This window comes from Mus pahari, chromosome 10 (assembly GCF_900095145.1).
Source record: "Mus pahari chromosome 10, PAHARI_EIJ_v1.1, whole genome shotgun sequence".
NCBI lineage: Eukaryota > Metazoa > Chordata > Mammalia > Rodentia > Muridae > Mus > Mus pahari.
In genome coordinates, this window is record NC_034599.1 from 115,890,356 (window position 1) to 115,901,418 (window position 11,063).

At 44.4% G+C, this 11,063-nt stretch overlaps 1 protein-coding gene across 1 annotated transcript in view; it reads left to right on the forward strand.

Annotated features, from left to right (window-relative positions):
• Window positions 1–10,817, forward strand: part of Exosc7 (exosome component 7) — a 22,728-nt gene extending 11,911 nt beyond the window's left edge. Inside the window, exons 4-8 of the mRNA XM_021206977.1 lie at window positions 2,359–2,524; window positions 4,979–5,049; window positions 5,273–5,396; window positions 6,394–6,549; window positions 10,591–10,817. Of these exons, the coding sequence (XP_021062636.1) occupies window positions 2,359–2,524; window positions 4,979–5,049; window positions 5,273–5,396; window positions 6,394–6,549; window positions 10,591–10,695 (622 nt within the window). The 3' untranslated portion in view covers window positions 10,696–10,817. The remainder of the gene's footprint in view (window positions 1–2,358; window positions 2,525–4,978; window positions 5,050–5,272; window positions 5,397–6,393; window positions 6,550–10,590) is intronic.
• The last annotated feature ends 246 nt before the right edge of the window (window positions 10,818–11,063 follow it).

Sequence of the window (11,063 nt, forward strand, 5' to 3'; positions counted from 1 at the left end):
AAAAAAAAAAAAAAACCAAGAAGGGGATGTGGGGGGAAGGAAGGGAGAGAGGAAGGGAGGAAGGGAAGAAAGGAAGAAGGGAGGAAGGGAGGGAGGGAAGGAAGGAAGGAAGGAAGGAACCAACCAACCTGTCTCTGCCTTCTTGCGTGCTGAGATTAAAGGTGTGTGCCATCACACCCTGCTACCAAAGGAATTAAAATGCTTTTAATCAGACCTGGGAAATGCCAGTGTCTCCCTTATTGAATGTGTTGCTTACTGTTGTGTGGAAGCTTTGTTTGGGTGTGTGTCATTACCTGTGATGGCATTTGGTTTTCATCTCCTAGAAATGGTCTCTGTGGCCCTTTCCTCTCTGCTCAGCACAGTTGCAAAGGGTCCCTGTGTTAGTCCCAGTGATAGGGCAGAATCTTCATTTCTCTACCTTGCCTGTTTCTTCTTTGCCAGAATATAGGCACTCTAGCTTTTTCCTCCTTTTATTTTATTTTATTTTATTTTATTTTATTTTATTTTATTTTAATGTGTCCGGATGCTCCATGGAGGCTGGAAGAGGTTGTCAGATCACCTGAGACTGGAGTCCCAGGTGGTTGTAAGAAGCTACGTGGGTGCTAGGAATTGAACCTGGGTCTTCCGGAAAAGCAGACAGTGCTCTTAACCACTGAGTCATCTCTATCCCCTCTCTGTTCCCCATGCTGAACACTTACCTCCTCTCTCCTTGGCCTCTGTAGTCACCCTACAACTAGGAACCATGCAGATAGTACTGGGCCATGGTTACAGAAGCCTCTAATCTTCCTCTCTGCCTGAGAGTGAGCTATGCTAAAAGAGTGGTGTGTTCAAAAATAAAAGGCTGTTTTAAATAGATAAAATTTATTTCAAATTTGCTTAGTCCCAAGGATATAATGAGATCTGGCTTTGTGAACAGATGAGTGTAGACAAACAGTGTAGAAGATTAATGGTTTACCCTGGGGCTAGGAAGTTGAAAATGTGTGAGTTGTAGTATTCAGTGAATATAAGAGACAAGGGCAAGCGTCCATGATTGGTTTGTGCACATCTGTGTGACTGTGTGGGTGTTGTCGGGCACGTAACCACATAGGACTCAATATTGCCTGCTTGGTGTTGAAGTTAGAAAGAGACTATAGTTGCTGTCTGTGGAAAGGTTTGGTCCATGGTCTTGACTGTTCCTCCATAACAGAGCGGCTTTTCACTGTTGTAGCTGAGGCTGACAGAGGAGTTTGGGAACTGCCACATTGCTATGGCAGCAGTGAAGCTTCTCTGTGCTCTTTAATTTGGGTTCTACTTGCTGATGGTGGAAGGAAAGAGCAGGTAATTAGAGAATTAAAATTATTATACAATAAATGCTGCTCTGTGATTTGTTCTTAGACTGTACCACTGAGTAAGATTCTTTCACCATTAAATAAATGCCTGGGCCCAGCTGTGGGTCACCATGCTGGCATTGTTTTCCCTGGAGCCTCTCTCTGCTCTTGCTGCTTTGATTCCTGCTTCTCTGGAGTCTGCACCTTCTTTACCCTTCAGGAATGAGACATATACGTCCACATATATTCCTCACCACCCCCATCATACATGACTTTAGAGTCTGAGCTGATGCTGGCCCTCACCTGTCCTGACTATACAGATGAGTGATGTGTGTTTACCTCACAGACTTAATAGGCTGCTTTGAGTCATATTAGAGTGGCTTGTGTGAGCGCTTGTTAATTCTTTGTGAAGGTAATTGGACATAAGTATCAAGAGTCCAAAAAAGGATTTTTTTCCCCCTCACTTTTAAATGACTTCAAATATGAATTCCTAACAGGCCAGAATATTGTTGTGTTTCTACTCATTTTCCTTCTCAGCACAGTGATAACCTCGTTCTGGAGTCTGTCCTACTATCTCTCATATACGTATAATATATATATATATGGGGTTTTTCTTCCTAAGTTGTTCTTACTACTGCTGTGTAGAGTGAGAGACCTCCCTACTAAGCCATACTTCAAGTCTTGAGGCTTCCTAGCTTCACAGGCCAGCCAGAGATGAGTGAGGAGTTCGTTATATCAGCTGAGGTTTGCATTGCCACCGATCTGTTCTTTCTCCTCTGCTTGAAGGCTTGTCACATCCATTGACAGGTGCAGGGCACGGTGCCGGTCTCAGTCTTTGCATACACCTGTAGACCCACAGGGCCATCCATGTCTCATTTCTCATTTCAGTGACCTCGCTCTTTGTCCCTTTTGCCTCATGAAGGCTAGGACAGCTCTCTGCCTTTTGGTCCTCGTGTGATATTCCTTATACTGGCTATCTAGCATTCCGCAGAGAACAAGGTCTTTGTACTGATAGAGACTCACTCACTTTTTCTGTTGCTGTCTTGTGTAGTTCAGCCAACGCTACCCCAGAATTTGAAGGGCGAGGAGGTGATGACCTTGGCACAGAGATTGCTAACACCCTCTACCGGATATTTAACAACAAGAGCAGTGTAGACCTGAGGTCCCTCTGCATCAGTCCTCGGGAGCACTGCTGGGTTCTCTATGTGGATGTGCTGGTGAGTTTCCTTGCCATGTCCCTGTCACACTACTCTTGTTGAAGACCTATTGGTCTCCTTCCTCTCTCTACCTTTCCTCCTCATGGAAAAGTGTTTTCAGCATCCATTTTCAGCATTCAGGTTATTTGGGAGGAGATCATCTCCTATAATACTCTTTTATTTTCAAGATAAATTCAAAACATTAATAAGTAGTACATGTAATACTGTCCTATAATAAAATTGTAGTCATAACAGAATTGTACCTAAAATTACCCATAAGAGTTATCAGGGAATTAACAGTAAGGACCCTCTGGGTAGTACCAAACAGATGTAGAGTTTGAGTTTAGTAGGTTGGCATTTTGTGTGGAGTAAGCTCTTGCCACGGATTTTGCTAAACCTTTCAATCCTTCTGTGAGTACACACTAGAGACCTAGAGAAGAGAAGGAACTAGGCTCATTTCTGATCAGTGGGGGACAGACCTACAGAGGTAAAGAAGTCAGCCAGTGTGAGGCCACTGACTGCACTTGGCCTCCTCTAGGAGGGAGGAGCTGGGCTCTATGCCTCACCTAAAAAGGAGGATTTTTCCAAGGGAAGCTGGCACATTCAGTAGGGTTCAAGTGCACTGTTTCCTGTGTTTCTGATTAGGACATAGATAATCACCTGAAATCACTGCTGCTGAGTATTTTTAGACTCCATATAAACATAGATGATTATGGCAGGAAAATGGTATAACAAGGCACCTCTGGGGGGTTAGAGGCTGTTGTTCGGCAGTGTTAGGAAGAACTGTGAGTTCACCTTTAAGTGTAGGAGCAGACCCTCGGGAATATGTATGGGAAAATCTCAAAAACCTGAGAAACTGATCTAATTTTTAGTTTCAGAGTTGTCATTAGGGTCTTAAGTGTATAGTCAGCAATAAGCATTTCTATACAGCTGGTTGTTGTTAAGGGTCTTTCTCAGAAGGGATGATGGATGCACAAATACATAAACATGACATGCCCATCAAATCCAGAAAGAGAGATTCTTGACTTCTCAACATGTAATGTAGTTAAAGCCATCTATAACACCCATCCACTCTGTTCCCAGAAGTAATGACTCTGAGACTTAATATTTCATGAATAAATGCCTAGACTAAAAGCTTTGCTTGTTCCCTGACTAACTTACAACTTCATTGCCCATATAGTCTATTCTAAGTCATGAAACTTACTGGGTTACCTGGTCCTCAGTTTCATGTAACCATCTTCTTCTGTGTCTACGGCAAATAGCCCATGTCTAGTTCCCAGATTAATCTTGATCTCAATCTCTCCCTCTCCCTCACTTCCTCCCCCCCCATCTCTGTCTCTGTTTCCCCTCTGCCAGATGGTCCACCTCCTATTTCCTGTCTCAGCTCATTGGCTGTAGGCCTTTTTATTGACAAATGATGCTTCCATACAATATGTAAAGATTCTCTCTATAGTGTAACTTCTCTATCTCCTTGGGGAGTCTGGCTGTTGACTTTTTTCCCAGAACCTCAGGTAAATGTGTCTTGGGAGAGTAGATTTGCTGCTTCCAAGTGATATAGGCTCTGACTTTGGCAGCAAGAGACTTCCAGTGGTAAACTTGGGCTTTTATAGTTAGTGTACAGTGTATACTGGTAAGGTCTGAGCAGTGGGTATGCGTCTTGTTAATACATACCAGAAGTGTCCCCAAGTCCATACATGCAGTATCCTTTGTTAGTCATCTGATAGTGAAGACTAGAGTGAGGCTTACAGTACAGTTGGCAACCATCTGGGGGAAATTTAAATCAGCCACTGCTGAGGTACTGGCCCAGCTGCCTGTGAGAACCTTGTCACTTCAGCGGGGCAGTAGGACCTTGCATGTGTGCCTGTGTAACTGCAGCCATGGACTGGCGGCACTACAGCTAGGGAGCATGTTATTTATTTATTTATTTATTTATTTATTTATTTATTTATTTATTTATTTATAGTTTGGCTGTTTGGTTAATTGGTTGTGTTTGTTCTTTGAGACAGTCTCTCACTGTGTAAGTCTGGCTATTGTAGAACTCACTATGTAGACTAGGATGGCCTTGAACTCACAGAGATCCACCTGCCTCTGCCTTTGAAGAGCTGGAATTAAAGGCATACATCACTGTATCCAGCTTTGTTTGTGTCTTGGTGGGTTTTGGTTTTGGTTTGTGTGTTTGGTTGGTTGGGTTGGGTTTTTTGTTTGTTTGTTTGTTTGAGGCAGGGTTTTACTCTGTCCTAGGCTGGCCTGGAACTCTCTTTGTATAGCCCTAACTGGCCTCACCCCTATGATGAGACTCCTTCCTCTGCCTCCTGGGTTCTGGGATTATAGATGTGAACCACCACACCTGGTTTTACGTCTTTATTTTTTAAATATGCATTCAGCATGTCTTGGGAATCTATTTCTTAGCTGGGCTCATGCTTGGCGATAGGTAGTGCTGACGTTTTCTTTCCTCTCTGTGCCTTTCTCTTTCAGCTGCTGGAATGTGGTGGGAATTTGTTTGATGCTATTTCCATTGCTGTAAAAGCTGCTCTCTTCAACACAAGGTGAGTCTTCCTAAAGAGCAGACCTGTGAGCCTGTGTAGAGCTCATCGTGGAACACTGACAAGGAAATTGTACTGTCTAAAATGGTTTTAGTGTTGAAAGAGGAAAGGGATTTGTAAACTAATTCTGAGTAAAATACATATATTTCAACTTATGTTCTCAATCCCTGAGAAGGTTAGTTTCCTCCTTCCAGTGGCCGGAAGTTTTCATTACGCCTGTTTCCAGGATACCAAGGGTTCGTGTTCTGGAGGATGAAGAGGGGGCAAAGGACATTGAGCTGTCTGACGATCCTTATGACTGCATCCGACTGAGTGTAGAGAATGTCCCCTGCATTGTCACCCTGTGCAAGGTATGAGCTTGTCTCTTAGCAATACTGCTTTCTCTGAGAAGTTGGGTCTCCTCCAACCCTGGCCTATGAAATTACTTCATAGGTTGAGAGGTTATAGTTGCACATGCTGTATAGATACAGCTTTAACCCAAATCTAATAATTAAGTTATGTTATAAACCATCATGTAATAATTAAGTTACTTTATAAACCATCATGTAGTGCTCTCTTAGCCTTCTACTCAGATGATGTGATGAGTCCTGAGAGAGAGGGCTTCGTTAGCAGTGGGGCTATCTCCCTCTGCAGCCCTGCAGTGCTCTGTGCTCATTTTCATGAACTCCCTTTACCCCAGAGTCCAAGGTAGCTGGACACTGGCAGGGTCTCAAACAGCATTCCTCTGTGGACCCTGGTATCCATATCTCAGAACTGAGGTCCTGGTTGTCACATGTCAGATATGGTTTGCACAGAGCTCAGAGTTGACATCTACCATAGCCTCAGAACTGTGTTGACTGGGATTGTGACTAATTATACCAGGGACTTGTTAATATAAGAATAAAACTAAGCCAGGTATGGTGGCTCATGTCTATAATTCCAGAACTCAGTAGGTTGGGGCAGGGGGATCACTGCAAGCTTGAGACCTGCTTACATCAAGAACTTGAACAGCAGGGTTACAGTGTTCACAGGGTGTTGGGACTGACAGAGCTCTGGAGGATGGGGTCATCTTGCCCCTTAGCTTGGCTCTCTAGATTCACTGTTGGAGTGAACAAGATAGCACATGGCCTCTTGGCCTCTGTCCTGATGAGCTGTCTGTGGTCCCGTGCCCTTTGTTTCCCTTTTGTCTCAATGAACCATGATGACAGTGTTGAGCATTCATTCCAGCATTTTCCAGATGAGCAGAATTTAAAATAAGATCTGGGATGGCCTTTCATATAATATACAGTCTTTGTAGGCTTTCTGTCCAGACATCTGGGATCTCTGGTGTATTGTTCACATGTGTGTTAAGCAGCCTTGATCTTGCAGATTGGCTGCCGGCATGTGGTAGATGCCACACTTCAAGAGGAGGCCTGTTCCCTGGCCAGCTTGCTGGTGTCAGTGACCAGCAAGGGAGTCGTGACATGCATGAGGAAAGTGGGGAAAGGAAGCCTGGATCCTGAGAGCATCTTCGAGATGATGGAGGTAAGGCCACAGTGCTGGGGAAACATGGCTTGGGGAGCTCACTGTTTCCTACCGCTTCATCATCCAGGTGTCTTCCCCTGACAAGCTAGGACCCCCAGTGGTGTGGAGAGCAGAGCATTGATGAGATAGTGGGTAGAGCTTTGGGCTGGGCATCAGGCCCTGCTAGTGACTGTTTATCTTCACCAAGTCTCTCCTCCACTAATCCCTAGTGGCTGCATTTTGGTGTGAGTATCTAAGGGCATTATCTTTGACTGTATAGAGTCACATAACTCTATTATAGAATGAAGAATTGAATTACTGTCCCTTCCAAAGAGAGAGTAAGTAGGACCAGCGCTAAAAGAGTGACCTATCCCAGTTCTTCACAACCTGCAAGTATTTGGGGGAAAGCAAGCAAAGGTGGTGAGATGGCTCGATGAGTAGAGCAATTCCTTCACAAGCATGAGGACCTGAGCGATAAGTAGAACCTTGGGACTCATTGGCCAGCCATTCTAACCAGTGAGTGAACTTCACATTCAGGGAGACCCTGTCTCAGAAATGAAGGTAAAGAGTGATAGAGGAATACATCTAATGTTGACCTGTGGCCTCCAAGAGCACATAACAGGACATGGTAGCAGTGTGCTGGCTGGACCCAGGTGTCACCCTGACCTTTGGCCAACAAGGCTAAGTCTCTGAGGAGCAAAGGCTATTCCCTAGATCTTCATGCATGAACTCCAGACATTTGAGCTCAACAGTAGTACAAACAAAGCACTTCTCATTTTTATTATTAAAACAAGCAAACTATGAGGTGACATTTACAGTTAGCTTAAACAGATACAAGTACAGCAAGAGAATCCACCTGATGTTAGGTCCTGTTGTCTTTGCTCATGTGCAAGAGCCAAGAATATTCCTCCCAGGCCTTTGTCTTTCCCAGAGATAATGATGACATGTCAGAACATCCCCTTCATGCCCTTGCTTTTAAATGACCTCATTTATTACAGTTTGTGAGTTTTTATAGACAGCCATCTTGTGGGAAGAGCATTCTATACTCTGCCCCATCCATAGTTCATTGCTTTCTTACACAAGCTTCCACACCAAGGTGTAGGCTGTGAAGACATGTCTCCCAGGCTGTGCATTCCAGCCTAGACCAAGAGGCGTCGCCTGCAGGGAGGGAAGGATGGCAGCTCTGAGAATATGAGGGGCAGAAGTACTGGTGCGTCGGTGCCCATTAGCTCGTGTTCTCTGTACTCTTCTAAGCAACCTAGGTTTGGGTTTCTCTACAAATAGAATGCGGTAGGAGCCCTACCAAAGACCTTGTCAGACAGGAGGAACTCAAACCTTCCCTTGGAGAGGGCTCACCCAGAGAACTTAATGGGAAATCTGTAAAAGTATCCTTTACTTGCCTGAAGGATTGTTGTCTCTGAAGATGCTGCCTCAGTCTGCTAACCTAGGCCTCGTCTTGGAAAGCTTCCAGCCTCTGAACAATCTTACCTAGGCTGAGAATGTTTTCAGCCTCTGAGACTTACTGAATGAGTTAATCGTTCTTAGCTCTCTCTCAACTCTGGCTGGCTGATCAGCTCAGCCATTCTGTCTCAAACTTCTTTCTAACCTGATTGATTCAAACTGGCTTCTCTTAGCTTTTCTGAATTGCTCTGCTTGGCCTCAGACTAACTGTTCTAATCTGGCTCTTTGTCATTCTCCAGCCCATTCCATCTTCACCCGTGTCTAGCTTACTTTACCTTTCTCTGCAATGTGTCTCTGGTAAAACTGCCTCCTTTCTCTCTCTGTACTGCCCCCAAGTAGCTTCCCTTTCCTCTCTTCTACTGAGAGTTACACATATCCTATTTTATCACTTCTTTCTCTGATTCATCACTTTGTCTGCCACTCAATTAGACATCACTTTTAAACATGGGTGCTTCCTTCCACAAACTAACTTTACCTTCATTGTTTAGGACTAAAGGTGTGTACTAAGGTCATGCCTGTATTCTAGCCAGAGGGATTAAAGGTATGTCCTAAGGAAACAGTTTTGTTTTGTTTCAGTAAATAACATAATCTCAGGGTTCACAGAGCAATCAAGTATCCTGCAACAGAAATACAGGTGTTTTAAACAATAGCAAAGATTTATTGTGTACTACATGCCAGGAACAGTTCTTAGTGTTTTTCCCAATCTGTTATCTCCTATAGTTATTCACATTTTTTGAGATGAAGAACCTGAGGCATGTAAGTGATAAGCAGGTCTCTCTGAAGTGTTGTAGCTGTGCCTCCAGGGCTGTCAGCCTGTATCTGCCAAGAGCTTAGGGTCAGGGTTACAGTGCCTGGGAAATTAGCTCCATCAGTGAGCTGAGCCTGGGCCTCGCTAACCTGAGAATGGAGTCTGCAAACGTGGCTCAAAGAACAACTTAGCTCAGAGGCTGTGGCCTCTGCTCTCCACTCCTGTTGTCCTTGCTCTTACCTCTTCTCATCTTTCTCCCACCTTCATTTGCATGGATAGTTAGACCACCTGTTTGTTAGACTCGAACATCTTTCTGTGGTGGAGGGTGGGTATGTATGTGTTTGTGTGCATGCATGTGTGCGTGTTTGCATATGTGTGAGTGTGCATGTGGGGAGGTGCTTGTGTGCGCGCACACGTGTGTGTGTGTGTGTGTGTGTGTGTGTGTGTGTGTGTGTGTGTGTGTGTGTGTATAGATCAGAGGTTGGCACTGAGTGTCTTCCTCAGTCATTCTCCACTATGTGTATTGGGACAGGATCTCTCACTTGAACCCAAAGTTCATTAATCCAGTTAGTCATTAATCCAGTTAGTCTAGCCAGCCAGCTTATTGTAGGGATCCCTACTTCCTACTCTGTGAGCTGAGATCACAAGTTTGCTACCACATCTGCCCAACATTTACTGGGTGCTGGGAGTCTGAACTCTAATTCAAAATAATCTTTTCATAAGTAGTCATATCTGGAGGCTCATCTCACATGACAGTTGGCACTGGGATAGACCCAAAGGTTATGACTGGCCTGGGGCTGGGGTCTGTAGGCTTGGTGCCTGTCTCTCTGACTCTGAGATCCAATCCAGTGTCGAAGTCACAGCCATAGGCTATGAGAACACTCAAAGTTTTCAGTAGAGACTTGAGGTTGGTACATTGTAATCTTAAAGTGATTCGTGAGCCTGGATAACATAAAGATTTCATTTGGGGGTTGGGACATTCTGTGTATTTATTTAGGTTTTGTGTTGTTGTTGTTGTTGTTGTTGTTTTCCTAGCCTGTCTGCTGTTTGGATGCTAATGACTAAAGTAGTAGGTAGTCTGACCTGTTCTGTGTCACTATTCTTCATTTTATTTATTTATTTATTTATTTATTTATTTATTTATTTATTTATTTTTGGTTTTTTGAGACAGGGTTTCTCTGTTTAGCCCTGGCTGTCCTGGAACTCACTCTGTAGACCAGGCTGGCCTCTAACTCAGAAATCTGCCTGCTTCTGCCTCCCAAGTGCTGGGATTAAAGGCGTGTGCCACCACGCCTGGCCTGTGTCACTATTCTAATGCAGCTCTGCAGGTAGCCAAGGACCCAGTCCAAGGTCTGACTTTGGCACCTGGGACTTGACCAGGGAGGCTGCTGTCAGATGAGTTAGGAATGACTTATTAGTAAGATGGCCTGGTAGCCTGCTCTTCATCAGGAGGGTTCTCTATGGTCTTTTATCCTTATTATAAAACAATGCCTTGGACAGGTTTGGTTGGCAGTGTGGCTGTTTGTCGTGGCCACAGGAGCACTGATGGTTGGGCATCCTTCCCTGGTCCTTCATGCTTTCTTTGTGTGTGTAGAGGATCTCCAGGGTGCAACTGTGATGCTGTTGGGGTTTATAGTTCATGTTGTATTAATTGAAAGACTGTTCTGTTAGTGAGCTGGAGTGTAGCTCTGGAATGTATACCTAATTTGTAGGGCAAATGAAAAGCTGCTTTAAAAGTTCTGTGATGCAGACAGATGTGTAGGTATTGGGCAGACTAGCAAGCATGTGGGGGCTTCTGATCAGTTTGTACCTCACTAGCAGGTGACCTCTGTCCTGTCCCTATCATCCTACAGAGCAGCAAGCGAGTGGGCAAGGTGCTGCATGTGTCCTTGCAGAGCCTTCTGCACAAGGAAGAAAGCCTGGGGCCCAAGAGGCCGAGAGTCGGGTTCCTGGGGTGATTTGTCTCCACTGCGCATTGGTCGCCTCACTTTTCCATTGAGACTGGTTTGTATATATTTTTCTTAACTGTCAAAATTTAAGTTACCATTTGTAAATGTAAAAATAAAGTCTATTTTTTTGTCTGTTGTGTTGCTAGCATCTCCAGCTTTATACCAAGACACCATTCTGCTTAGCAGTCTGCTGCCAGGATGGAATTGAAGTGAGTCAGGAGCTTCCTGCTTTAAAGTACAAGAGAATGACAGCAAACACCGAAGTAAAGACCCTGCAGAAGCTAGACATGGTAGCATAGACTTGTAATACTTGCAGATTCAAGCTGAGACAATTTAACAAGACCCAGTCTCCAATCAGATTCCTTGCAGAAAGTGGT